Source organism: Mesoplodon bidens (assembly GCF_964165515.1).
Source record: "Mesoplodon bidens genome assembly, chromosome: 6".
Classification (NCBI taxonomy): Eukaryota; Metazoa; Chordata; class Mammalia; order Artiodactyla; family Ziphiidae; genus Mesoplodon; species Mesoplodon bidens.
Window position 1 is genome coordinate 60,140,636 of NC_138162.1, and position 27,521 is coordinate 60,168,156.

At 43.4% G+C, this 27,521-nt stretch overlaps 1 protein-coding gene across 1 annotated transcript in view; it reads left to right on the top strand.

The window, feature by feature from the left end:
* Window positions 1–1,444: 1,444 nt before the first annotated feature.
* SAXO1 (stabilizer of axonemal microtubules 1) overlaps window positions 1,445–27,521 on the top strand; it is a gene marked incomplete at its 3' end in the record, with an annotated part of 98,570 nt that continues 72,493 nt past the window's right edge. The window contains exon 1 of the mRNA XM_081237915.1: window positions 1,445–1,506. Within this exon, the coding sequence (XP_081094041.1) occupies window positions 1,460–1,506 (47 nt within the window). The 5' untranslated portion in view covers window positions 1,445–1,459. The remainder of the gene's footprint in view (window positions 1,507–27,521) is intronic.

Consider the following 27,521-nt stretch of genomic DNA (forward strand, 5'->3'; position numbering starts at 1 on the left):
CCAAGAGGCAAAATCAGGAATATTTCTACAAATTTTGTAGACACCGAAACTTGAATTTTATGTGTTTCATGGGTCATGTATTATTCTTTTAACTTTTTTCAACCATTTAAAAATGTAAAAAAAATTCTTAGCTTGCTGGCCATACAAAGACAGGTTGCTGGCTGAATTTGGCCTGTTGCCAATACTTTGCTGATCTCTATTCTAGAGCCTAACATGGAAGAAAAAAATCCAAAAAACTCTGAATATTAAGTGTTCTGCTGTCTAAAATGCCTCTGACTTACTGACTCACTCCTTCACAAAAACTAATGGGAAGAGTGAGGAAGTGTGGGAAAGAAAAACAAGCATAGGATTGTCAATACTTGAAGCTCCCATGTCCCACAATGGGGAAGTCATCATGTTTCATTCCAAACCACCCATCAGAGCAGTCTCCTGAGCTTGCTTTGTGATTCAAATCACCTGGCTTCTTGTTGAAACTAGGGTCCCAGATTGGAGATGTTGATGTCAGTGGTTTCTAGGATCTGTAGTGGTTCTCAGGGTCAGGTGAGCTGAAGAAACACTATAATAGGGGAAGGCTGTTTATAGAGAGGGCAAAATAATCTCCCAAACTGTGCTTCTTAAAGTGTGGCCCCTGGCCTAGCAGCATCGGAGTGGCTCAGAACTTGCTAGGCCCACTGAATCAGAAACTCGGGGGTGGGGTGTGGCAATCTGGCTTTTATCAAGCCAGGTGATTCTGATGCACGTGGAAACTTGAGAACCACTGCCCCGGCATCATTACTATCACCTGGGGCAGTGATTAAGCACCCACCTGAGCAGTCAAGGCCGAGGCGCCCTGAAACTGCTTTGTTCTCAGAGTGCGAGGTCTATGTGAAGAGCTGAAGGCATCGATTTCCACAAGGAAGATCTGGAAATGGATGCCTTTCTATACCAAGGGGCACCATGGATCCTAGAGATAGAAAATGCCACCCAGTGTGATGAGGGTGGGGTTTTCGGCCTTTTTGCCCAAGTGAGCAGGGCGTTTGCTGACTTGTGCACCCACGAGCTTTCCAAAGTCATCACAGTCTTCGCTTTTCCTGAGGTTTCAACAAGGCCCAATGGGGGACCTTTGTCCTGGGCCTGCCAGGCAAGCCGCTGCAAGCTGCCTGACCTCACAGGTGCACCCGTGGCCCCGGTGACGTCACAGAGACCCAGAGGGCCTGGGGCGGGCAGAGGCGGGGCCGGTGCGTGCAGGGGGAGGTCTCCCGGGCCCGCGTGGTCCACGCTCAGTTCTGCTCCCGCGCAAGGCCGGCTCAGGGAAGGAAACAGAAGAGCGGACTTTGAAAAAGCGTCACTTAAGTTTTCTCTGGAGTCAGTATTCAGGATATTTGCCAAGACCCAGGAGACTCGGCGCGCCCCCTGCGAGGCGGCCGGGGTCTAGGAGGCAGCGGCGCGGGATGCTCTGCGCCGGCCTCCAGGCCTCTGCATGGCTCGGGTGAAGAGGAAGTGCATCTGCGACCTGTGCTCCTGCGGGTAAGGCGGCCGCGCCCGCGCCTAGGGCCCAGGAACCTGGAATTTCAGACTCTGAAAGCTAGGCTGACCCTGAGCTTCTTGATCAGGCAGCACCACGGTGGATGCGTCCACTTGTCGGCCTCTTTTAGGCGGCTGCTAACTGTTGTTAGCAGTTAACGCGCGGCATTGAATCAGCCCCGATGAACGTGGCTGTTCTCAGGCCTTCTCTGTTTTCCTTCCCCCCAGAGCTGCGCGGACGTTGAAAATGGGCACAGACCCGCAGTTTGTGCTCCCCTCCCTGCAGCCTAGAGAGTGTCAGACAAAGATAGAAAACCCCCTGGCCAGGTTGGGCCAAGTCTTGCATCTTTTGCTGGTCTCCTTTTGGGGAAGAGGAATCCTTTCGTGTAACTGAGTTTCTCATTCAGAGAAATTCTTACTACTTAGGAGTGTAAGGTATTTCTAAAACTCATGTCCACACTGGTATAGAGTGGAACAAGAGTAAGGAAAGCAAATTATTTTTGCGCTCACTTGTCCTGGCCTTGCCAGGTGTCTCTCCTGGGCCTTGCCTTTATGAACCATGCTTGGGTGAAGCAGGTGGTTCCAGGGAGAAATCATGGGTTTTAGGCAAAGTTCTGCTGCTGACTCCTTTCCTGTATCTCACAATGCTTGAGGTGCTTCTTTCACCTCCTTCTTAGGACACCTAAGAATTGCTGGGCTTGAGGACAGCACAGGAGCAACAGAAAAGAGGGGCGGCTCTGGGGTCCGCCCTCGTGGGCTGTTGTTAATTGTGGGGTCTTGGGCAGGTAACTGAACTTCTCCAGGATTCTCTAAGTAGTTAATGAGATAATGTGTGTGAGACTCCTGCTAATGGGTTGTGCTTAAAATATGTTAGCATCTGGAAAGCTGCAAAAAACGCTTGCTAACTTTGTTACATCAATATTGAAAATGTCATCAGTAGTGGGGAGAATTAAAGGGAACTCTAATAACTGGGTGAGAAATCTTATACATCTCTGGCATCAGTGGGTGGTTCTCAACCTTGGCTGCCCGCTAGAGTCACCTGGGGAGCTTTAAAGTGATACTGGTTTCCCAGGCTGTTAAATCATCCTCTCTGAGGGTGGGCCCCACCAGCAGTCTTTCGGTGATTTCTCCATTTGCCAAGATTGGGAACCACTGAACTAGATCACGTAGAAGCATGGGTCCTGCTTTTTAAGGTTTGTTAGGAGGATCCAGAGCAGTGTTTTAATCTAGGGCTAATTTTCCACACTACTGAGGTAAAACCTCTATGGCTCACCCTCTGCTGGGGCCCTTTACATGCCCTCCTGCCTCTTCTTCTTTTTTTTTTTTTTTTTTTTTTGCGGTACGCGGGCCTCTCACTGCTGTGGCCTCTCCCGTTGCGGAGCACAGGCTTCGGAAGTGCAGGCTCAGCGGCCATGACTCACGGGCCCAGCCGCTCGGTGGCAGGTGGGATCCTCCCGGACCGGGGCACGAACCCGTGTCCCCTGCCTCGGCAGGCGGACTCTCAACCACTGCGCCACCAGGGAAGCCCTATTCTTGAGGTATTGAGTTATTCAGATAGGACTGGGGCTTAATTTGCTCTCTTGTGGACATTGGGATTGAAATATCTGATACAGTCTCCATCTTTGCCCAGTATGCATTCCAGTTAGGAAGCCAGGAATGCTCATTGAAGAGGTACAGAGGGTATGCAGTGAGAAGTCTCCGTCCTATCCCTGTAGTAGGGGACGTTCCTTCTCTGTTTCTCCTTCACCCCTGAAAATGGGCTGTTTCCCACTGGATGCAGAGTCTGTCCATGGGTCTCTTTCCTTCCTCCTCCTCCTGTACCTACCCCTCTACTCTGATTTCAGTCAGGGGTCTCTGGTTTGACTCTCACACCCTCCCTCAGCCCCTCTTCTCTTATTTCAGTCTCATTTCACTTTTCAAAGTGCTTGTTGGTCCATCTGGTTATCTCATCAACCTCAACTTCAACAACCTTCAGATAGTCACCATGTTCCCTTTCTCCAGTATCTGCCCCATTAGTGGTGCCGTCTATTGTCCATTTACCCTGGGTTTATTTATTTATTTATTTTAAAATGAATTTTTATTGGAGTATAGTTGATTTACAATGTGTGTTAGTTTCAGGTATACAGCAAAGTGAATCAGTTATGCATATATCCACTCTTTTTTAGATCCTATTCCCATATACGTCATTACAGAGTATTGAGTAGAGTTCCCTATACTATACAGTAGGTCCTTATTATTTATCTATTTTATATATAGCAGTGTGTATATATCAATCCCAATCTCCCAATTTATCCCTCCCCTTTCCCCCTTGGTAACCATAAGTTTGTTTTCTACATCTGTGACTCTATTTCTGTTTTGTAAACAAGTTCATTTGTACCATTATTTTTTAGATTCCACATATAAGTGATATCATATGATATTTATCTTTGTCTGACCTGCTTCATTCAGTATGACAATCTCTAGGTCCATCCATGTTGCTGCAAATGGCATTGTTTCATTCTTTTTTATGGCTGAGGAATATTCCATTGTATATATGTACCACATCTTCTTTATCCATTCATCTGTCTGTGGTTGCTTACATTTAGGTTGCTTCCATGTCCTGGTTTTTGTAAATAGTTCTGCAATGAACACTGGGGTGCATGTATCTTTTCGAATTATGGTTTTCTCTGGATATATGCCCAGGATTGGGATTGCTGGATCATATGGTAGCTCTATTTTTAGTTTTTTAAGGAACCTCCATACTGTTCTCCATAGTGGTTGTACCAATTTACATTCCCACCAACAGTGTAAGAGGGGTCCCTTTTTTCCACACCTTCTCTAGCATTTACTGTTTGTAGACTTTTTGATGATGGCCATCGTGACTGGTGTGAGGTGATACCTCATTGTAGTTTTAACATTTTTTTTTTTTTGGCTGCATTGGGTCCTTGTTGCTGCGCGCAGGCTTTCTCTAGTTGTGGCGAGTGGAGGCTACTCTTCATTGCGGTGTGCAGGCTTCTCATTGCGGTGGCTTCTTTTGTTGTGGAGCACGGGCTCTATGCACGTGGGCTTCAGTAGTTGCAGCACGTGGGCTCAATAATTGTGGCACATGGGCCCTAGAGCATGCAGGCTTCAGTAGTTGTGGCTTGCGGGCTCTAGAGCGCAGACTCAGTAGTTGTGGTGCATGGGCTTAGTTGCCCCGCGGCACGTGGGATCTTCCCAGACCAGGGATTGAACCCATGTCCCCTGCATTGGCAGGTGGATTCTTAAACACTGCGCCACCAGGGAAGTCCCCCTGATTGTAGTTTTGATTTGCATTTCTCTAATAATTACTGATGGTGAGCATCTTTTCATGTACTTTTTGGCCATCTGTATGTCTTCTTTGGAAAAATGCCTGTCTAGATCTTTTGCCAATTTTTTTCAGTGGTGGTTTGTTTTTTTGATGTTGAACTGCATGAGCTGTTTGTAAATTTTGGAGATTAATTCCTTGTCAGGATTAATTTGCAAATATTTTTTCTCATTCTGTGGGTTGTCTTTTTGTTTTGTTTATGGTTTCCTTTGCTGTGCAAAAGCTTTTGAGTTTAGTTAGGTCCCATTTGTTTATTTTTGTTTTTATTTTCATTACTCTAGGAGGTGGATCAGAAAAGATCTTGCCACGATTTATGTCACAGTGTGTTCTGCCTATGTTTTCCTCTAGGAGTTTTATGGCTTCCGGTCTTACATTTAGGTCTTTAATTCATTTTGAGTTTATTTTTGTATATCATGTTAGAGACTTCTAATTTCATTCTTTTACGTGTAGCTGTCCAGTTTTCCCAGCACCACTTATTGAAGAGACTGTCTTTCTCCGTTGTATATTCTTGCTTCCTTTGTCATAGACTAGGTTACCATAGGTGTGTGAGTTTATCTCTGGACTTTCTATCCTGTTCCATTGATCTATATTTGTTTTAGTGCCAGTACCATACTATCTTGATTACTGTAGCTTTGTAGTATAGTCTGAAGTCAGGGAGCCTGATTCTTCCAGGTCCATTTTTCTTTCTCAAGTTTGCTTTGGCTATTTGGAGTCTTTTGTGTTTCCATATAAAGTGTAAACTTTTTTATTCTAATTCTGTGAAAAATGCTATTGGTAATTTGATAAGGATTGCATTGAATTTGTCAATAACTTTGTGTAGTATAGTCATTTTGACAATATTGATTCTTCCAATCCAAGAACATGGTCTGTCTCTCCATCTGTTTGTGTCATCTTCAGTTTCTTTCATCAGTATCTTATAGTTTTCTGAGTACAGGTCTTTGCCTCCTTAGGTAGGTTTATTCCTAGCTATTTTATTCTTTTTGATGTGATGATAAATGGGGTTATTTCTTTAATTTCTCTTTCTGATCTTTCATTGTTAGTGTATAGGAATGTAAGGGAGTTCTGTGTATTAATTTTGTATCCTGCAACTTTACCAGATTCATTGATGAGCTCTAGTAGTTTTCTGGTAGCATCTTGAGGATTTTCTATGTATAGTATCATGTCATCTGCAAACAGTGACAGTTTTACTTCTTATTTTCCAATTTGAATTCCTTTTATTTCCTTTTCTTCTCTGGTTGCTATGGCTAGGACTTCCAAAACTATGTTGAATAAAAGTGGCTAGGGTGGACATCCTTGTCTTTTTATCCTGGGTTTAAAAATATGAATCATCTCTTATCCTCCACAATCCCCAGTATTCATATCATCTCTAAAGTCTCGAACCATCCTCCTTTGAAATCTATATTGGTTCCTTCCTTTTTATTCTCATTGTTCTCCCCTTGGGTCTCTAATTTTTATGTTTGGAAACTGGTCCTAATGTACTTTTCTAGTTCTCTCCATGACCCCCTTACATAAAACCACTCATACTGGATTGGGCTTCCTGGCATCCCCTAAGCAGAACTTGTGACCCTCCCCGTCTCTGTTCCCCTACCCTTACTGCCCCTTTTCTAAAATGCTTGTGTCCCCTCCTCCTGTTGCATGATCTTTTAAGGCCCCGCATCTGTTGCATGTCTCATTAATCGAGCCCCGTAGCTCCCTATTGGAGAGGGACCCCATTTCTGTTAATGGTTCTAGTTATCTGTCTGCATGCTTTCTCCCCTCTTTGTGTACTCTTGGAAAGCGGAGCCCATGTTTTCTATTTGTGTGTGTGTGCTGTATAATACTAACACACTGTTCTCCATAGAGCAGTGAAAACACATCCTTTTGAATAAATAGATGGATTTTGTTTGTCAAGGTGTTATATTGGAATGGATTAGGGAGGCAGGGTTTACAGCTGTGCTGTCCTGTAGGTTAGCCACTAGCAACATGTGGCAACTTCATCTAAATTGTTTGAAATTCAATAAAATGTACTCAGTCATGTGTGTAGCCACGTTCCAAACACTTAATAGCTACGCACGTGCAGTGACTACTCTATGGCACAGTGCAAATAGGGAGCATTTCCAGCATTGCAGAGTTACACTGGACAACCCTGACCTAGAGTCTCGTTATTTGGAAGGCTTCCTCCTCACCTCCAGTTAAATCTGCTCAGAAATGGGTTGGGAAGGAATGAGAGGAATTATATAGGTGTTCTCTAAGCTTTAGAAGTGGAAGATTTTTTACTTTGCCAGCCTGAGATTATGGGAAAAAGTGATGAGAGATCTGGAGGAAAAGCATGTGTGAAGATGAACACTACTGGTCAGAGGAGAGAGTCTTTCAGTGGGAGAGGGGAGCCTGGGGTTTCTGAGCGAGTCATTTAATCTCCCAGGGCTTCAGTTCCTCCAAGTTTTTAAAATCAGACTTATGGAGGCTCTTGGGACTGCCAGGGAGGGAAGGAAGCCCACATCTCTTTCTTCCTCTTCCACTGCATTTTCCTCCTGAGGCTTTGTTTGAGCAAATAGTTCTTTAATGTCCTTTCAAGTTTAATTTTTTAAAAAAATTATTTATTTTTGGCTGCATTGGGTCTTTGTTGCTGCACAGAGGCTTTCTCTAGTTGTGGCGAGCGGGGCTACTCTTCGTTGTGGTGCGTGGGCTTCTTGTTGCGGTGGCTTCTCTTGTTGCGGAGCACGGGCTCGAGGCACGCAGGCTCAGTAGTTGTGGCTCGCGGGCCCTAGAGCGCAGGCTCAGTAGTTGTGGTGCACGGGCTTAGTTGCTCCGTGGCATGTGGGATCTTCCCAGACCAGGGCTTGAACCCGTGTCCCCTGCATGGGCAGTCGGATTATTAACCACTGCGCCACCAGGGAAGTCCTCAACTTTAATTTTTGACGACTCTGTTCTTGTTACTGGGGAGGCTCAGGATGCACACGGAGAGCTGGATAGGTAGGCTTCCTCTGTGGGAGCAGCTGTCAGAGGCTCGAGGAATGGGCAGCGCTCTTGGAGCCAGTTCTTTCTTTTGGCCACAAGATGGCAGCCTTCTCCCAGCCAACTCTCACTGCCAGATCAGCCTAAAGGGAAAACAACACCGCGTTCTGGGTTTTTCTTCAGCTTAATTTTTTATAGATTTACCTTAAGTTTTATAGAATGAGCAATTAGAGTTTAGGGCCCAGCAGAGCTCAGGAAGTGGTATACCTTGAGAGTAGATCACAGATGACAAAGTGAAGGTGTTGCAAATATCTAAATCTGAAGATTCCAACCCCTCATAAAACTTTTTAATGAGCTTTGCAGGTTTTAAAAAACCAGGCGCATTTTCCTGAATTAAGCTCAAGGCTTTCCATCCACAGCAGCACTCCACTTGACAATCAAGATCTGGCGATCGGTATTATTACCATAAAGTGTTATAATCTCTTTTCAGTGCAATCAATGCCAAGTAAGCAAAAATATTCATGAGTTGTAGAGATACAGTAATGGAACAGTTTAAAAATTGTTTCTAACCATCCTACCACTTAATCATCTTGACACAACAGAGCTACATTGGGGGATTTGAGTGTTTGATTGTAGTCACCCTACTTGTGTATATGAGAAAACAAGATCATCTGAATGTCCCCAGTACTTCCTGTTACTGAAAAAAATGCCACCTTTCACAGTTTTCAGTATTATACTACCTTACATTTCTGTAGTGTTTCGAAAAATTTAAAAGCACTTTCTTATACATTATTATCTTTTGGGATTGGCGGGGGGTGGTCCCTCAACATGGGGAGCATTGCTTAGCTTGGATATTTGATTCCTTGATCTTAGCCTTCATTTTCCCTGGGGATGTTTTCTGTTTACTGAACTGTTCTTGTCCCAGATTACTAAATTTGCAACTGGGGGTGGGGAGGAGGAGGGTTCTGGGGAGGGCTGTAAATAAAATAAATTGCTAATTAGCTTTTTAAAAAATACATAAATTTATTTATTTATTTGGCTGTGTCAGGTCTTCGTTGCTGTGCACAGGCTTTCTCTAGTTGTGGCGAGCGTTGCGGTGCATGCGGGCTTCTCATTGCCGGGGCCACTCCCGTTGCGGAGCATGGGCTCCAGGCATGCAGGCCTTAGTAGTTGAGGCACGCGGGCTTCAGTAGTTGTGGAGCACAGGCTCAGTTGCTCCGCGGCAACGTGGGATCCTCCAGGACCAGGGCTCAAACCCGTCTCCCCTGCATTGGCAGGCGGATTCTCAACCACCGTGCCACCAGGGAAGTCCCGCCTATTAGCTTTTTAAATCTGAAAGGGAGCTTAGCAGTCTCTAGCTCTTATTTTACAGATAAGGAATTTGAAGCATTGAGGTTAATTTTAATATAAAAGAACACATTTTGTTAAGCTTTAGGCACAATTAGGTCAACAATTAAATTTTTTTCATCTTTTACTGTGTATCAGACTCTGCTAGATGGTACAGTTCAGTCTATGATCTGTTTTCAAGTCACACTGGGTAAATTTTGAACGTAGATTATAACGGAAAGGCTCCTGTCCATTTGAGAAATATTACCTGATGTAAAAAAAGAGGTGTAATTCTAAAAGCCTTTTAGTAAAGTAATATAAATAGCAAATCTCTCTCCTGAGATTAAGATGTAGTAACAGTACTTTTTCTGAAATTCTTGTAAAAAAAATTGTGGTTTATCAAGGGATTGATACAGCTTACTTTTATATCTGATTATTTTATGGCTTGCAGTGCACTGTTTTAAAGACTTTGTGCAGTCTTGCAGGAAATTCCAGGACTGGGTAATGTATCATGAAATATTTATGTAGCATTGGTAGTATGTGCAGCATTTCATAAAAAAGGTAGTCCCATAGAGGACTTGCAAATTGTTGAAAAGGATGTGGATTTGGCCTTTTCACAGACCTTGGGGAGGAAGGTGATCTCAGGGGCAGCCATGTATCTGCAACTTAAATCAGTTATGTTAACCAGGGAGGAACTTGTTATTTTAATTTTGGAAAATATTTTCTTCACATCGATGGAAATTTCCTTAACCTTAGATTTTATTTTCTTAGAGTTTCTGTTATAAATTAAGAGGAAGGAAAAAAAATCGAGGAGTTGGTTTGATATTACATGTTTCAAGAAGAATTCTTGTTTTTAATTTAAATAAAATTGACTTCATAAATTCTGATTAAGAAAAAAAGACAAAGAACAGCTTTTAATAGATGCTTGCTGGTGACTTTTTATCTTTAACAGAATCCAGATAGAGAAGCCAGGACAAAAAAAAGAACTTTCACTTTAACACTGAATTATTTTTATTGTAGAACTTATGCACTTGAATGTTATATGCTCATCAAAAATAATGGTATTTTTGTGATATCAGAATTAATATTTGTTTGTATATACCCTTAATCTTACAAAATGAGTATAAGTCAGTATATATAATTAGTCAAATTTCAGATATTAGGAAATTGCTGAGTACAGCTTAGTAGTAATTCAAATTAGTCGTTAAAATGATCTACTCAGTCTTAGAGTTTCTAAGTGGATGAGCTTAGAGAACCCCACTCCAATTCCATTCTGCCCTGGGTAGTTTTAAACACCCTTCCCACCATCGATATTAAAATATCTTAGACTGGCCTTAAGTTCATTTGAGGAGATGACATGTCCCACGGGGGGAAAACATAGCTAAGCTACAAATGAACGAGATGAATATAATAAGTGACGTAGGATTTCAGAGGTGGGACAGATCAGATCACTCTGGGAGGGGGTACCGTGCAAGCTATAGGAAGGGGAAATGATATGCTTGGGGTGGTCAGGAAAGTAAGCTCCAGGGTCAGGCTGCCTGGTTTTGAATCCTGGCTCTGCCGCTTTGTAACTGTGCAAGCTTGTGCAAGTTGAAAACAGGGGTAATAACCATACCTTAGCAGGCGGGGAAAGCTCTGAAGGAAAATGTTATGTTGGTGAGGGCTTGTCTCCACCATCTGCAGGGGCCTGGTGGACAGAGACATGGAGACATCACACCCACGTTGAGGGCTCGGGCCTGAAGCGGGGGATCATACCAGAAGCTCCACGGAGGCAGGTTGCAGGGAGGCCCGTCCGTGCCTCAGAATGTGAGCTCACACAGCAAAGAGAGCCACTGACGGGTTGGAGCAGGCGAACAACAGATAAAGCACTCTTCTCCCCAAAAGAAGTACTTAAAGAAGCAACATTTCCCTCTCTTCTCTTTTTTTCTGTTAAAATAGATGTCCAGTGTCTGAATCAGACCAACGTTAAGCCTGTTATTCAGTTAGATCTCCTGAATGGATTTGTAGTTCATTAATATTTTTTTTAAAAAATGTATAATCTCCACTCTATTCTTGGCATTTAGAAAAATTCAACAAATAATTTATTGGTGAATTTACTATGAGAGCCAGCTGAGTATAGGTGTTAGCACAGATTGTGAAGCCAGACCACCTGGGTTCAAATCCCAGCCTTTCCACTCGCCAGCTGTGTCTCGTTGACCCATCTTACAGCATAGTCTCCTGTGTGCCACAGGGTCCTCATCTGTAAAATGCAGATGACAGCAGAGCCTACTTCATAGGGTTGTTGTGAGGCTTCTGTCCTTATTAAGCAAACAGAACAACGCCTGGCGTCCATCGGAAGGCATAGATAAGTGTTACTATTTAAATATAAATAAGATGCCGGTCTGTGTTCTAGGTCATGAGGTTCTGGGAGGTGTGAACAAGATCTCTGCTCTCATGAAGAGCTTGCACTCTAGGGGAGAGTGTTAATTTTGTTTATTCACTGGTAGGTAGTGAAAAATGCTCTGCAGAGAATGAAAGCAGAGTGATGTGCTGAAGTGCTGGGGGACCTTGATTAAATGTGGAGGATAAGGATGGTCTGCAAAGATTGAATCTGCTCTTGACACAGCTGGGAGGCCCTCTGCCCTTGTAGGGCCATCTGCCCTTGAGTCCAGCAATGATTATACTTCTCAAGTTCCGACTGACATTAACAAACATTAAGGTTGAGTTTCTGTTCAGTTTAGAGCTTTCCAAGTCTTAAATACGATGACCCAAGGATTAAAGGCATCCTCACTGCATAGCATACTCTACCATTCTGTTCTGGAGTTTTCTTTGCGGGCTCGTTCAGAATAACTTTGAAGTATCTGTGATTGTTTCTCTAAAAGGAAACGACAGTGTTTCTAAATGGCTGTCAAGTTAACCACTTAGCCAAATATATCCATGTATTTTAGATATCCAGGATATCCAAAAGCCCCTCTGTTCTTATGTTAACAAATTGAGTTGTAAGGTAAGGAACAAGTTAAATTTCTGCCTGTGCTGGTCAGTTACTTAGTTTAGAAATGTTACCATTTACGTGATTATTTTTAAAAAATCAAAACTTTTCCTCTTAAAGTACCCATTTTCTCTTTCAAGTATATCTCAACTCTGTTCTCCAAATAAAGTCTACATAAATCTGTGAACAAGAGCTCAAGATGAAAAGCAAAGAATTGACTGAATCCCTTGTTTTGTATCCTGCTTCAAATGGGAGGGCAGTGGGTAGTGTTAAGGAAAGAATTTGGGACAGTGAGTCAGAATGTCTACATTCTAGTCCTGGTTTTGATTAATGATAAGGTTTGTGAAGTTGTTCAGGTCCTTTAACATCTTTGGGCTTCTAAAAATCAGTGATCATCAGTTTTGTTTTTTGATAATAGTGTTGTTAAAAAACAAATAGTATTTTTTTAAAAAATAAATTTATTTAATTTTATTTTTGGTTGCTTTGGGTCTTCGTTGCTGTGCACAGGCTTCCTCCAGTTGTGGTGAGCGGGGGCTACTCTTTGTTGTGGTGCATGGGCTTCTCATTGCGGTGGCTTCTCTTGTTGCGGAGCACAGGCTCTAGCTGCACAGGCTTCAGTAGTTGTGGCTCATGGGCTCTAGAGTGCAGCCTCAGTAGTTGTGGCGGACGGGCTTAGTTGCTCCGCAGCATGTGGGATCTTCCCGGACCAGGGCTCGAACCCATGTCCTCTGCATTGGCAGGTGGATTCTTAACCACTGTGCCACCAGGGAAGCCCAGTATTTGTATTTTAATAATAGGGGTATCTCATTGTGGCTCTGATTTGCATTTGCCTGATGTTTTGTGGTGTTGAACATTTTTTCCCATATATCTGTGTCTATTCAAGTCCTAGGCCCATTTTGAAATCAAGTTATTCTTTTTACTATTGAGTTATATGAGTTCCTTAGGTATTTTGGAAGTTACCCCTTATTGGATATATATTTTCTCCCATTCTGTAGGTTGCCTTTTCACACTGTTGGTGGGGAATGCAAAGTGGTGCGGCCATTATGGAAAACAGTATGGTGGGTTCCTCAAAAAAGCAAGAATAGAGCTACCATATGATCCAGCAGTCCCAGTTCTGGGTATTTGTACAAAAGAATTGGTATCAGGATCTTGAAGAGATCTTAGCACTCTCATGTTTTTTTGCAGCACTATTCACAATAGCCAAGATGTGGAAGCAACCTAAATGTCCACTGATGCATGAACGGATAAAGAAGATGTTGTATATATACACAATAAAATATTCTTTAATTTAAAAAAAACCAAGGAAGTGCTGTAATATGTGACAGCATGGATGAACCTCAAGGATGTTATGCTAAGTAAAATAAGCTAGTTACAGAAAGACAAATGTGATTCTACTCATCCTGTTGTCTAAAATAGTCAAATTCATAGAATTAAAGAGTGGAATGGTGGTTTCCAGGGATGAGGGGAGGGGGAAATGGGGAGTTTCTAATCAACACATATAGTTTCAGTTGTATAAGATGAATAAGTTTTAGAAATCTGCTGTACAGCATTGTACCTGTAGTCACCAGTACTGTACTGTGCACTGAAAATTTAGAGGATAGATCTCATGTTAAGTGCTCTTATCACAATAAAACTAAAATAAAAAATTAATGATCTTCAGACAGTGAGGTAGCCCCTATTTTTTTTTTTAAGTAATTAATTTATTTATTTTTGCTGTGCTGGGTCTTCGTTTCTGTGCGAGGGCCTTCTCCAGCTGGGGCAAGCGGGAGCCACTCTTCATCGCGGTGCGCGGGCCTCTCACCATCGCGGCCTCTCCTATTGCGGAGCACAGGCTCCAGACGCGCAGGCTCAGTAGTTGTGGCTCACGGGCCTAGTCGCTCCGCGGCATGTGGGATCCTCCCAGAGCAGGCCTCGAACCTGTGTCCCCTGCATTGGCAGGCAGACTCCCAACCACTGCGCCACCAGGGAAGCCCGTAGCCCCTATTTTTAAAAAATATATATTTATTTGGTTGCACTGGGTCTTAGTTGCGGCAGGCGGGCTCCTTAGTTGCGGCAGACGGGTTCCTTAGTTGCAGCATGAGAACTGTTAGTTGCGGCATGCATGTGGGATCTAGTTCCCTGACCGGGGATCGAACCTGGGCCCCCTGTATTGGGAGAGCGGAGTCTTATCCATTGCACCACCAGAGAAGTCCCAATGCAGTAGTCCCTATTGTCCATAACAGCTTTTTTTTTCTAGGCCCAGAGAATTTCCATCTCAGGGTTCTGAAGGTGTCTGCAGAGGTCTCCTGGGGCCTCTGTTGGTGATCTTGGAGAAGTGAGAGAAAAGTGGAGATGTGTCACAGAGCAGAAGATGGACAGATGTTCTCTTGAGTTTGCCAAAAATTACTCAGTAGCTGCTGAGAATGAATGTCTTTCTCAGGCCTCGTTGTGGCCTAGTGTGATCTTGGGGGCATGTCTTATCTGGCTTCCTCTCAGCACTCTGCACCTCGGCCATGTGTGGCTGCCCAGCCCTTGCTTTACACTGCTTACCATTTCAGGTAACCAAAGAGACTGACTAGCATTCAGTGTACTGTTTCCACATTTCAAGGGGAAGAGGGCCTGGTTGGATCAGCCTGTGTGACCTGGTTCCTCTGGCATCCGGGGTCCTTCCTCTTGGTCCAGTCAGCTGAGCTGTGGGAGTTACATGATAAAAACTGGGCAGTTTGGGGAGGGGGCTGTTTTGTATAAGAGGGAATGGGTAGGAAGAAGAATGATTAGGAGAAATGAATGGCCTCTTGAAGACTCTTGCTGAGATATCCTTGAAGATGAAGTTGGTGAAAGATGGATTGGATGATAGTATAATGAGGTGGATCCCTGGCTCATTGAACAAGCAGGCCCATTAGAGTGTTGACTGATGGCTTTTTGCCTACTTGGAACAATATCACTAGTACCATGCCATAGGACTCCATCGTTAGCTCTGTCAGTTCAACATTTTTATCAAAACTTGGATGAAGACATAGAAGTCATCCTTATCAAATGTGCCGAAAACACAAAATGAGAAGAAGATAGCAAGTGATAGACGACAGAGTCAAGATTCAAACTTATCTTGACAGGCTGGAATGCAGGGCCCAAAACCAAGCTGAGACTTAAACAAGAGTAAATATGAAGTTCTACATTTGGGATGAAAAATCAGTTCTACATATTCATAATGGGAGAGGTTTGTCTTGGCCATAGTTTGTGAAAAGGTCTTGAGGGTTTTACTTAACCACAAGTTTCATATGATCTTGATGGTATGATGTGACTGATAAGAAACATTAACTTCGTTTCATGCTAAATGACGATAAGGTGTCCAAGTCAGCAGATGTAATTACTTCGCTGGACTTGGGCTTGATCAGATTACAACTGAAGGTTGCTTTTCCATTCGGGCACTGTATTTTTAAAAGAATACCAGCAAGTGATCACGAAGGCCAGGTTGTGGGGAATGCATTCTGGAAGTGAGAGAACTTGAACTTGACGAGGTCAGTAGACGGATAGACAGTCAACTAGGCTATATTTTGCAGAGGAGGGCCTGTACTTGTTCTGGGTTGTTCAGAGGGTAGAACTAAGACCACTGAGTGGTCACTTCAGGCAAGCTTATCCGAGGTGAATACAAAGAAAGAAGAATTTTGTAGCAGTTAGAACTGTAGGGACTTGAAGGGGACTGCCTTTTGCCCTTGAGCTGGGCATGTGCCTGTTGGGATGCTGTGGAAAGGATTCCTGCTTGGACAGGAGCTTTGACGAAAGGATCTCTAGGGTCCCTTTCAGCACTGAAAACCCAGATTTCTGGAAGGGGAGCATACCATTTATTTTAATATGATGATTGAACTTGAAAGACTACTGCAGAGGAAAGAACTATGGGTACATGTGATATGAAGAATAAGCTGAGATCCATATGTGCCTGAAAAACCAAGGAAGTTAAGAGGGTTATTATGACGTTTATATTTAATGCATAAAGCACATGTGCAGACTTGAGCCTCCTGTCTCCATCCACTGCTCCTGTTCAACCTGCCTCATTACTTGGTGCCCCTTCTTTTCTGAGAGCCCTTTGATAACCTTCGGATAATGTATAAAGGAGCTTCATTTTTTTGCTTTCATAACTTTCCCTGATTATGTCTACATGTAGAAGTTCATATTTAGGAGGCTTTTGTGGGCTAGCCTGGGACTCTAGCCATCACATGAAGCAATACTTTTGTGGGAAATGTACTTTAAGTCCAACAAGCAGCGTATGGACTTTTGAAACGTATTGCATTGCAATGCTGGAGAGACCCATGCTTCTTTTGTCTTGTGACGATTCACTGCACACCACCTTGGGGCCTTTTCTAAGCTGGGCTGTGGGCTTGAAAGCCCCTCCTTGCTGCCAATGATGGCAGTTCCTGAAATTCTAACACTTCCATGAATCAAGCCTTCCTGTTTCTCTTCTACTGCTCTATTTAGAAATGGATTTTATTAAGGTGCTTTCTTCCCCAAAAGGAATTTGGGGAATCTTAAATAACGTCACATAATGCAGTACCATAGGAAAGAAAAACATGGTAACTAGGTCAAAGTCTTCCATCCTCATAGCGCACTTGGGTGCCTTCTCTGAGTCATTATAGTGTGTGGATTTAGGGTCTCTGTTTTGCTGTCCTTAGCTTCTCAAGCTTCTAGTCCCTGCATAAGGTGTAGGAACTTGGTGTGGCTATCTTTTAATGATGATGCTGGTACTAACGAGAGCTTTTAGGATGGTTATAGTATTCAGAATTCTTGGTTGAAGCAACTTAAATGGACACTGGCTGGTTTAAGCAGGTTTAAACAAATGAAAAGCTGTAGTGCAATGCACAGAATGTTTGGGAAGGGTGGAGAGCCGAGGATGGCAGATGGGAAGGTATAGAAGAGGCCAGAGCCATAGCCCAAGTCATTCTCCAGAGACCATCTGGTGAGGATGCTGCAGGTGTAGCTACTGCCCCTGGACATAGCCCTGGCCCTGCCGATGTCACTCCTCTAGAGCAAATTCTTCACTCTCACCCCACTTTTTATTTATTTATTTTTGCATCACTTGTTCTATATTAAGATTTCCAGGTGGGAGTTTCTGATTTGCTGTGCTTCAGTCATGTGCTCAGGCCTCACTGTGGACTTGGGTATTGGGAGGGGTGTTTTATGTTTTGGTTTCTGGAGGTGGGCACCGCCTCTCACAAGGTGAACATGGTTGGGAGTTCCTTAAAGGAAGGGTTTCGGATGTTAGGCAGTTAAAAAGAGAAATTGCTGAAAATTAATTTGTTTACATTTCTGTACCAACTTAGGAAAATAAAATTAGATCAGGGTTTCTCAGCTTTGGCACATTTTGGTATTTTTGATATGGAGGTCTGTCCCGTGCATGGTAGGATGTTTAGCAGCATTCCTGGCCTCTGGCCGCTAGATGTCGGTGGCAGCCACCCAGGTGTGACAATAAAAAATGCTTTCAGTTATCTCCACATGTTCCCTGGGGGGTAAAATCCGCCTGGTTGAGAATCACTGGGCTAGAGGCATTCTTAAACCACGGATTATGACTTGATAGCCTTGCAATGATGGCTGTATCACAGGAATGGATCTTATACTACTGTCCTTGGAGAGAGACAAAGCTTTCCCCACCTGGTGCCCTTCCCCTGCATGCGAATGTCTGAAATTTCAGTGTTCTTCAACTTAAGTGTACTTAAGATTCCGCTGGAGAGTTCTTTGAAAGACGTGAATTCCTGGGCCCTGACTCTGTATAGTTTGATTCTGTGGGCCTGAGGGTCCAGGAATCTGCAAGTTGTAACAATGAACCCTCGTGATTCCGATGCAGGTGGGCTACGGACCACACGTTAAGAAACACATAGCTCGGGCTTTCCTGGTGGCGCAGTGGTTGGGAGTCTCTCTGCCGATGCAGGGGACAGGGGTTCGAGCCCTGGCCTGGGAAGATCCCACATGCTGTGGAGCAACTAAGCCCGTGCATCACAACTACTAAGCCTGCGCTCTAGAGCCCGTGCTCCACAACAAGAGAAGCCATGACGATGAGAAGCGCGCACTGCAAAGAAGAGTAGCCCCCGCTCGCCGCAACTAGAGAAAGCCCATGTGCAGCAACGAAAGACCCAACACAGCCAAAAATAAAAAAAGAAATAAATAAATAAATTTACAAAAAAGAAACACATAGCTCCTTCGTGGAGTATTGGCCTCAAAAAATAAAAGGCATGTGTTTCTTTAAGGAGAAGAGACATGGTTTTGAGGCTTTCAGATCTTTTCAGTTGTTGATTAAAAAGAAGCAAGGTAAAGATGTAGTCTGTTCTTACAGGAGTTTCTGGCAAGGTTGTTTGGAAGCAGCCTTGACATGTGATGCGGGCACTCATCGCTCTCCATCACCATCAGCGAGAAGTGTCTTCTGTTTGGAGCTCTGACTTGCCTCTCAATCCCCCTTGGGAAAGGACCTTTCACTTTAACCGCCCCCCCCCGCCCCCCCATAAGTATTAGTCAAACCTCGCAGGGAGGTTTTTAATGCTTTCCAGTTCTCGCTGGCCTGTCTAGTGGTCTTGTTCACGGACGCCCTAACCTCCACAGGAGCAGAGTCAGCATCACTGGCTTCATTCCGCCTGTGGAGCCTCCACGGTGGGAGGTCCCCCATTCTAACTGTGGGTGGAGGAGACATCTGGTAATACCTGCGACAGAACTGTGGCCCTCCTGAGCCTCTGCGCTCTTCTCTCAGGAAGCCTTAAATCTGAGCAAGAAGATTCCACCCACAGACACAGCATCTTGCAGTTTTCTACCATGTTTGGGGGGCAGGGTGCTTACTTGAGCTCCTTGGTTCTCTTTTCACTTCCGCTCTGGCTGGGACTAGACACAATGCTATTGCCGACAGCATTTTTTCTAAAACTCAGATCACGTGGCTTTGGTTCAAAGCCTTTGGTAGTTGCCCGTTCAAAGAACCAACTCTCCATCATTCAAGACCCTACCCTGCCTTTCCAGCTATTCCCTACCATGCACCCTGTGTTCCAGGCTCCCCAAGCTGTGCTGACACCCTGTATACTCACTATACTCGGAATGCTAACTATTCTAACACCCTGTTTTCCAGGCTCATTAGACTATTCTATAGACTAGTGTGCAATACCCAGTTCACAAATGGGGAGCTTGCCAAATATTTTTCCTCCAAAAAGGAATTGGTTGCTAAAGTGTGGTATTTCCCAAGTTTTAAGAAGTCTGGACTTTGTTTCTCTTGAAAAAGTAAAAGATGTGACAGTTACCATTGCCCACGTTCCTAAGTGGTGACCATCTTGCTCTTGCCCCAAGCAGGGGCTTGTTCTCTCCATAGTGTCCTTGGATAAAGGGAAGGGGAAGAGCCGTGAAACTTTACCTTCCCATATCCCACAAGAGGGCAATATAATCTCTCAAAAAGTAAAAGTTGCAGAAGCTGCTAGCCTGGCCCTATCACCGTAGTGAAGTTATTTGGGCTCCCACCTGCGCTTTGCATGCTGAATGGGCTTGCAGCAGGCTGTGTGCTCTTCACACTTTCACAAACTCCTTTCCCCTGCAGATCTTAATCAGTTAATCTGAAAGCCAGTTTGAGCTAAGCGTGTGCAAGCAGGGCCTACAGTTAGCTTCGGGAGCTGCCTCTCAGCCTAGGTGGAGGTCGCGGAGGTCTGATGGAGGCTGATGAGGCAGGATTGTTTCTGGGAAAATGCCTGATTCGTGGAGACAGCCTAGCATTTTTCGGCAGTGTTTCTCACTGGCACAGAATCTTGCTTGTCAGCACCCCAAGAGCTGAGCCATCACCCCTGGGCGTGCCTTAACACTAACCAGGCCAATAGAGACCTATGTGTTAACCCAAATGTCTATTTCTCAATTTAGAATGAGATGTATCTGCCGAGGGGGCCTAGAAACTCACTTTTGCTGGTCAGAGTGTACTTTCCTTTTAGAAAAATTAAGAGTAGAAGCCAAAATATAGTTGCCAGGTTGCTTGTCTGCGTTCTGAGCAAGGGGAGTGCTCTGATTTGGTCATTTGGAGGTCCCATTGTGATGTTCTGATGCCCCCACCTGTAGTGAGGGGCTGGCTGCGTGCAGCATCTCTGCCAGGCTTCATTACGGGAGCAGTGCTATGGGTGCCTTCCCATGTTTGCCTCTGACTCAGTCTGCGCCCTGCCCCTATGGTCTGTGCCAGATGTACAAGTCAATAGATAATGCCATAAATTATTAAATTACATTTGCATGTGCCATTTTTTTTTTTTTTTTTTTTGGCGGTACGCGGGCCTCTCACTGTTGTGGCCCCTCCCGCCGCGGAGCACAGGCTCCGGACGCGCAGGCTCAGCGGCCATGGCTCACGGGCCCAGCCGCCCCGCGGCATGTGGGATCTTCCCGGACCGGGGCACAAACCCGTGTCCCCTGCATCTGCAGGCGGACTCCCAACCACTGCACCACCAGGGAAGCCCTGCATGTGCCATTTTTAACTTTAGGTCCTGTTTACATCTTAGCTATTACAGATGATTTTTTTCTTTTTTTGGCCATGCCCTGCGCCATGTGGGATCTTAGTTTCCCGACCAGGGATTGAACCTGCAACCCCGGCAGTGGAAGCGCGGAGTCTTAACCACTGGACCACTAGGGATGTCCCATATTACAAATGATTTTATTAATTTAGGCCTACGTATTTTGGGCGGTGTTAGGGTTGAGGCCCCTTAGCACATTTGAGTGTACCTGAAGATATCGCAAAGGTTTAAGAAAATAAAACTAGCTCTTAACCGTATATGGTGACTTAAGTACAGCTAAGTGAAAACAAAGGTTCCAAATCTTACTTTCTCTATTGGCTTTCTTCTCTTTGCTTGCCTTTGGTTAAAACAACAAAGTGGCTTATCTTTGCCTCATTGTTTCCTCTCATTTCTTTTTTATCCATCCTAAATGCTGGTAATATTTGCAATGGTTTAATAAGAATGTGGAAGTATGGAAAAGTGGGGGAAGAGAAAGAGCATATATGGAATAATTGGGTCTTGGGCTTTTAAAAAACTGGCTGTTAAACTTGTAAATTTTTTTCTGTGTCAGTTTGGGTTGAATAAATAGCCACATGACATTAGGTAAAGTTAATACTGAATTAAAGATATATATATACTAGCCTATGAATCCTATTTTTGCCTTCATTTTCCACTAATTTGCCTTCAGTCAGAAAGGATGTTGACCCAGCCTCGGGTCTTACAGTCTAAGACTTAGTTCTGGACAGGTGAGGGGTGTGAGTGCTGACTGGGAAACATTTCTGGTCATTTTCACTCCTGTGCTCAGTTTAGTTGAGGGGGAATCTCCATAGGCTCCAGGGTGTGTCTCCTTGGGTCCGTTTGTTGCTAAAATCACCCATGGTCCTTGCGCTGTCAATGCAAAGGGAGGAAGAGACACGTGTGTGTTGATGCTGTGACTGTGCCCATCCCTGCCTCCCTCATTAGAGAGGGGACCGTGGCTCGGATGCCTCCTTGGGTAGTTCTAGAGGATTTGCAGAAATAGGACTGTTAAAAAATGAGTTATTTGCTACTGAAGTCCAGTCGGCATGTATTTAAATGCCTTTTGATGCTCTGACCTTTGCTTGAGTTTCATGGCACTATGTAGATAAGTAGAAGATTTAATTCCTATTTCTATAGAGTTTAAAATTTATGCAGTTTCGTCATGTACATAAAACAATGAGAGGGCAATGCAGGATGGCATAGTGTAGTGACTAGGGTAGGGATTCTGGAGTTAGATAGACGTGCATTTATTTATTTATTTATTATAAATAATTAATTAATTAATTTATGTTTGGCTGTGTTGGGTTTTCGTTGCTGCGTGCGGGCTTTCTCTAGTTGCGGCGAGCGGGGGCTACTCTTCGTTGCGGTGCACAGGCTTCTCATTGCGGTGGCTTCTCTTGTTGTGGAGCACGGGCTCTAGGCACGTGAGCTTCAGTAGTTGTGGCACATGGGCTCAGTAGTTGTGAGTCATGGGCTCTGGAGCTCAGGCTCAGTAGCTGTGGCGCACGGGCTTAGTTGCTCCACGGCATGTGGGATCTTCCTGGACCAGGGCTTGAACCCGTGTCCCCTGCATTGGCAGGCGGATTCTTAACCACTGTGCCACCAGGGAAGCTCCCTGCATTTATTTTTAACCTTTCTGTGTCTTAGTTCCTTGATACGGTAAAAATTATATGACATAATGTATGTAGAGCATTTAGCTTAGAGCCTGACATGGTTAAAAGTTCAATATTTGGTAGATAATCATAGTAATTGGGTCTAATAAAATGTTTCTTTATGCCCTTTTATTGAGAAGGGAAGGGTTTTCCATGTTTACTGCTCAGGTAAATCACTTTGAAAGAAAATTTCCTAAAATACTATTATATACCATTTCTATTTCTTTAATAAACTTTTTTTCTGATGACAGAAATATGGACCCATTGATCCTCTCTTAAAAAGTGCCTTGGGCTTCCCTGGTGGTGCAGTGGTTGAGAGTCCGCCTGCTGATGCAGGGGACACGGGTTCGTGCCCCAGTCTGGGAAGTTCCCACATGCCGCGGAGTGGCTGGGCCCGTGAGCCATGGCCGCTGAGCCTGCACGTCCGGAGCCTGTGCTCCACAATGGGAGAGGCCACAACAGTGAGAGGCCCGTGTACTGCAAAAAAAAAAAAAAAAAAAAAAAAGAAAAGATAAAAAAGTGCCTTGTTTGAAGTCAGTGTGCCTGCCTGTAATTGTTTTTTTTTTTTTTTTAATCCCTGTGTTTTAATAAGCTGCTTCTGTTCTGGAGAATCAGCTAACCAAACAATGTATACAAAGGAGTCAAGTAAAGGGCCTGCAGGAGGCCTCATAAGTCAGCTCTGGGAGATCTTCAGTTTTGGGGGTACTCCAATCGCTCCCATCTTCTTGGCCGTGCTCTGAAAGATTGGGGTTTCTAGAAGTGTGGAATGTGGCTACATGGAGTGTTTGTATAGTAGGACCAGAAGTGTAAAGAAACAGTGAGTAACCCCTGCATCATCTTTATTTCCCATCTGAGGTGAGCATGATGGAAAGCCTGATTCATAAGCAGGCAGGAAATGGGGGTTCTAGCCCTCATACTGTCAGGGCTGCCTCTCCACAGAATGCGGCTTTAAATGCCCAAGGAGGTCTTCAGAGCTACTGAGGCACTTTAGACCCTCCTGGGAAGAGTAAGGTGCAGAATGAGTGAAAATGAACTTACTACGTCTCAACTTCATATAAGATTTTTTTTAGGTTAATAATGTTTATTTGTAAACCAACACCCCCCCGACCCCCAAAAACTTTAATGGACTTTGCTTCTTGAAAGAGTGAATATTCTCTTTTGAAGGTGATGGAAATTGCATGAGTAAAGGAAAATCTGACTGGCTTTGGTAATGAAAGAGTGTAAGAAAGTCAGGATTTCTCACAGCTGTTTTAGTAGGCAGAGTGCTTGCACTTGGGGAATAACACCACAAGAAATCTTGATTTTCCCTGATACTTGCTCCATTTTGTTCTGTGTACTCCTCTCCTCACAGATTTAAATACCAAATTGCTTCTCTTACTTCACAGTTTCCACCTGGGGGTCTCAGGAGTTTGCAGAGAGCCAAAAAAGCATCTGCTGTTTCCCCCACGTCTTAGAACTGGGGGCTTCTTTGTGAGCTGTTTATGTCATCATCGCTATATCTCTGGGTATTCCTAGTTGAGTTTTTAGTTTCAGCTGAAGCTGGAATCTCAGAAGTGGTGGGTCTCCTCTCCCCCTGCTTAAAAACCAACATCATCTTGGAGAGTTTTCTGCTGTGATGGTTTGGGGTGACTTAATTTTTGAAAATCCCTTTTGACCTTTCTCATCTCTGCTGGGATTTTTTTTTTCCTTTTCTTTTTTTTAAATTTGGAAGATCTTAAAAAATAAAGATTATTTTTTCCTCTGCAGATACAGAAAATAGCTTTAGTGTCACCTTGTCAGCATGTCTTTTATTCTCTGAACACAGAGAGGAAAAGGACGGGCAATAAAGATAAGATTCAGTTCTGTCTGCCAGAGCTGTGTGGCACTGATTAAAATGAAGCATCTTTGTTTATTTGAAGGTAAAATACGGATTTTTATTTGGAAATAAGTTTGCATGTATGAAATTTGGCCATTTTGACTAAACTGATCCATCAGTTAGCTGGATGATGAATTGCTTTTGATTTGGGGATTAATGAATTTTGGGTCTTGTCATCAGCATTCACCTAGCTGAGGGGCTAAGTTGCATGCGTGCTCAAAAGTGCTTCCAGAGAGCTGGCCTGTCCTTGAAAAGGTCCCCGCAATGGCTAGGGCACACTTCCCTCTCCGCAACTCCCCTTTTTAAACTATTATTGGAAAGATTTTTTTCTTTTTACAGTTTTTTCCCTAGCTTTATTGAAGTATAATTGACAAATAAAACTGAGATATTTAAAATATACATCATGATGGTTTGATATACACTGTGAAAGGATTCCTCCCATCTAGTTAATTAATGTATCCATCACCTCACATATTTATCTTTTTTTTGTAAGAACATTAAGTTCCACTCTTAGCAAATTTCAATTATACAATATAGTGTTATCAACTATAGTCATAATGTTATACATGAGCTCCTCAGACCTTATTCATCTTACAGCTGGAAGTTTGTAAGTTTGTACCTTTTACCAACCTCTCCCTATTTTTCCTACCTCCCGTCCCTGGCAACCACTTTTCTACACTGTTTCGATGAGTTTGACGTTTGACTTCGTTGTTCTACATATAAGTGTTATCACGTACTATTTATCTTTCTCTGCCTGGTGTACTTCCCTGAATATAATGCCTTCAAGGTCCATCCATGTTGTCACAAACGGCAGGGTTTCCTTCTTTCTCATGGCTGAGTAATATTCTACTGTGTATAGATACCACATTTTCTTTGTCCATTCATCGTTTGATGGACACTTAGGTTGTTTCAATGCCTTGGATATTGTGAATAGTGCTGCATTGAATGTGAGCGTGCAGATATCTCTGATATCCCGTTTTCATTTCCTTTGGATGTATAACCAGAAGTGAAATGCTGGATCATATGGTAGGTCTATTTTGAACTTTTTGAGGAACTTCCATGCAGTATTCCATAGCGACTGCACCAATTTACATTCCGTGCTCCCCAACTCCATTTGTCCCATTCTTCACCCTGTGACACCACAGGTGGGCTGAGTGCCATCACAGTAACAGCTTGCCAGGGGGTGAGAGGTCGGACATGAGACGTGGGAAAATGTCTTACAGGTCCCTGTGGTCCTTCTATCACATCCCCTTCCTAGCTCTCCACTGCCCCATCCTTCAGGAGTTCAGTGTCCTGTGGCTGTGCAAAGACCCCCAGTGAGACCCAGGGCTGCCTGCCCCACTGTGTCCCAGGCTCTACCATTACTTCTCCTTTCTTTCCTGACTTTGAAATGCCCTTTTGTTATTTGCAACTTGCATTTTACTTGTTTGATGACTGACTTATGGTTATATTTCCATAAGGACAGTGGCACATAGTAGTCAATGAGTATTTGCATGAATAAATGAATAATTAGTCTACTGATGGAAAGCAATCTGACTATACTAATCCGTCTTAAAATACAAATGACTGCCCCAAATCTTTCATCATTATTATTTCAAGCATTCTAGGGAATTTAGGCTTGAGTTTGCAGCATTTGTACTATTAATTTATTTTTCAGAAATTTAAGATTTAAGAAAAAAATTTTTAAAGGAAATACAGGTTCATGACTAAAAAGTTTAAATAGTCCCCCAGTTCCTTTTACCTAAGGCACCATTGTTTTTGGTTTCTTATGTATCTTTTCTGAGAGTTTCTATAACTATACAAGCATATGTACAAATTGCAGCCTACTTTTTAAATAATATGAGACATAATATGCCCATTTGTTATCCTCTGTTAATGTAAGGCCCTGACCAAATGGGTCACCTGACTCCTTCCCCTCAGCCATTCCCAAATAGGCCATATATTTGTCCTTAAAATTCATCTCATTCAGAATTGTGTTTTAGGGTTAACTTTACCTTTATTTCTTTTTTTAATGTATTTTTTATTCATTTCATTGTTTTTCACCTTACTGTTAATCAAGACTTGAAAAAAATTTTTTAATTAATTAATTATTTTATTTATGTTTGGCTGTGTTGGGTCTTTGTTGCTGTGCGCAGGCTTTCTCTAGTTGCGGCGAGCCGGGGCTACTCTTCGTTGCGGTGCCCGGGCTTCTCATTGCGGTGGCTTCTCTTGTTGCAGAGCACGGGCTCTAGGCGCACGGGCTTCAGTAGTTGTGGCGTGTGGGCTCAGCAGTTGTGGCACACAGGCTTAGTTGCTCCACAGCATGTGGGATCTTCCCGGACCAGAGTTTGAACCCATGTGCCCTGCATTGGCAGGCAGATTCTTAACCACTGCATCACCAGGGAAGTCCGTACCTTTATTTCTTTATACCACTGTAGTATTTAGGACAAGGTTTGACCACAGGTGTTAGAAAATGTGAAATGACAGTGGCTTACACAAGATAAAAGCTTGTTTTTCTTTCCCCTAAGAGAAATCTGGGGTTAATAGGGCAGCTCACAAGGTCAGGGACCCGGGATCTTTCTGTCTTCATGACTTGCCCATTCTAGTGCTTTGCCTCACAATCTAATATGGCTGTTTAACCTCCAGCCATTACATCCATATTCTAGGCAGCAGGAAAGGGTAGTCTCCCTTAACCCCCAAATCATGTACACTTCACAGAAGTGTCATACAAGTCTTTCTAGCTGGTGCAGCTAAAAATTGGGGATTCTGTTATCACAGAAGAAGGGGAATATAGATAATGAGATAGGTAGCTACTAGCATTTTCTGCCACAATCACTCAACTCTTCAAATATAGTGGTGACCATCCCCCCCCCCCAAATTTCTTATTCACCGTGGTCTTTAAAATAACTTGGTGCTTCTTTCAGAAATTTTGATTTGATTTGTGAAAGTAAAGGTCAGTTCAATCTGAAATGGCCATGTCAGATCTATTTAAAAAAAAATGACCAAGTGCTGCATTAGCTCAGTGGACAATTCAGTGTGGTTTTACATTGCAGTTTGGCCTTTTTCGAGTTGATCGTTTACATCAGGTATTGGCGAAGTTTTCCTGTAAAGGACCAGATAGTAAATATTTGGGGCTTTGCAGGCCATGTCCTCTGTGTTGCAACTACTCAATTCTGCCTTTGTAGTATGAAAGCAGCTGTGGACAGTACATAGAAGAATGAGCATGGCAGTGTTCCAGTGAAACTTTATTATTATCACACTGAAATTTAAATCACATATATTTTTCATGTGTCATGAAATATTTGTCTTAATTTATTCAGCTATTTTAAAATGTAAAAATCATTCTTAGCTTACATGCTGTACAAGAACAGGTGGTAAGCCAAATTTGGCCCCAGAGCTATAGTTTGCTGGTTCCTAATTTAGATGATGATTGTTAGAAGTAAGCTCTAAGAAAAGAAAGTAATGTTTTGTTATTCTAAATAGAAGTTGGTCAACTAGAGTG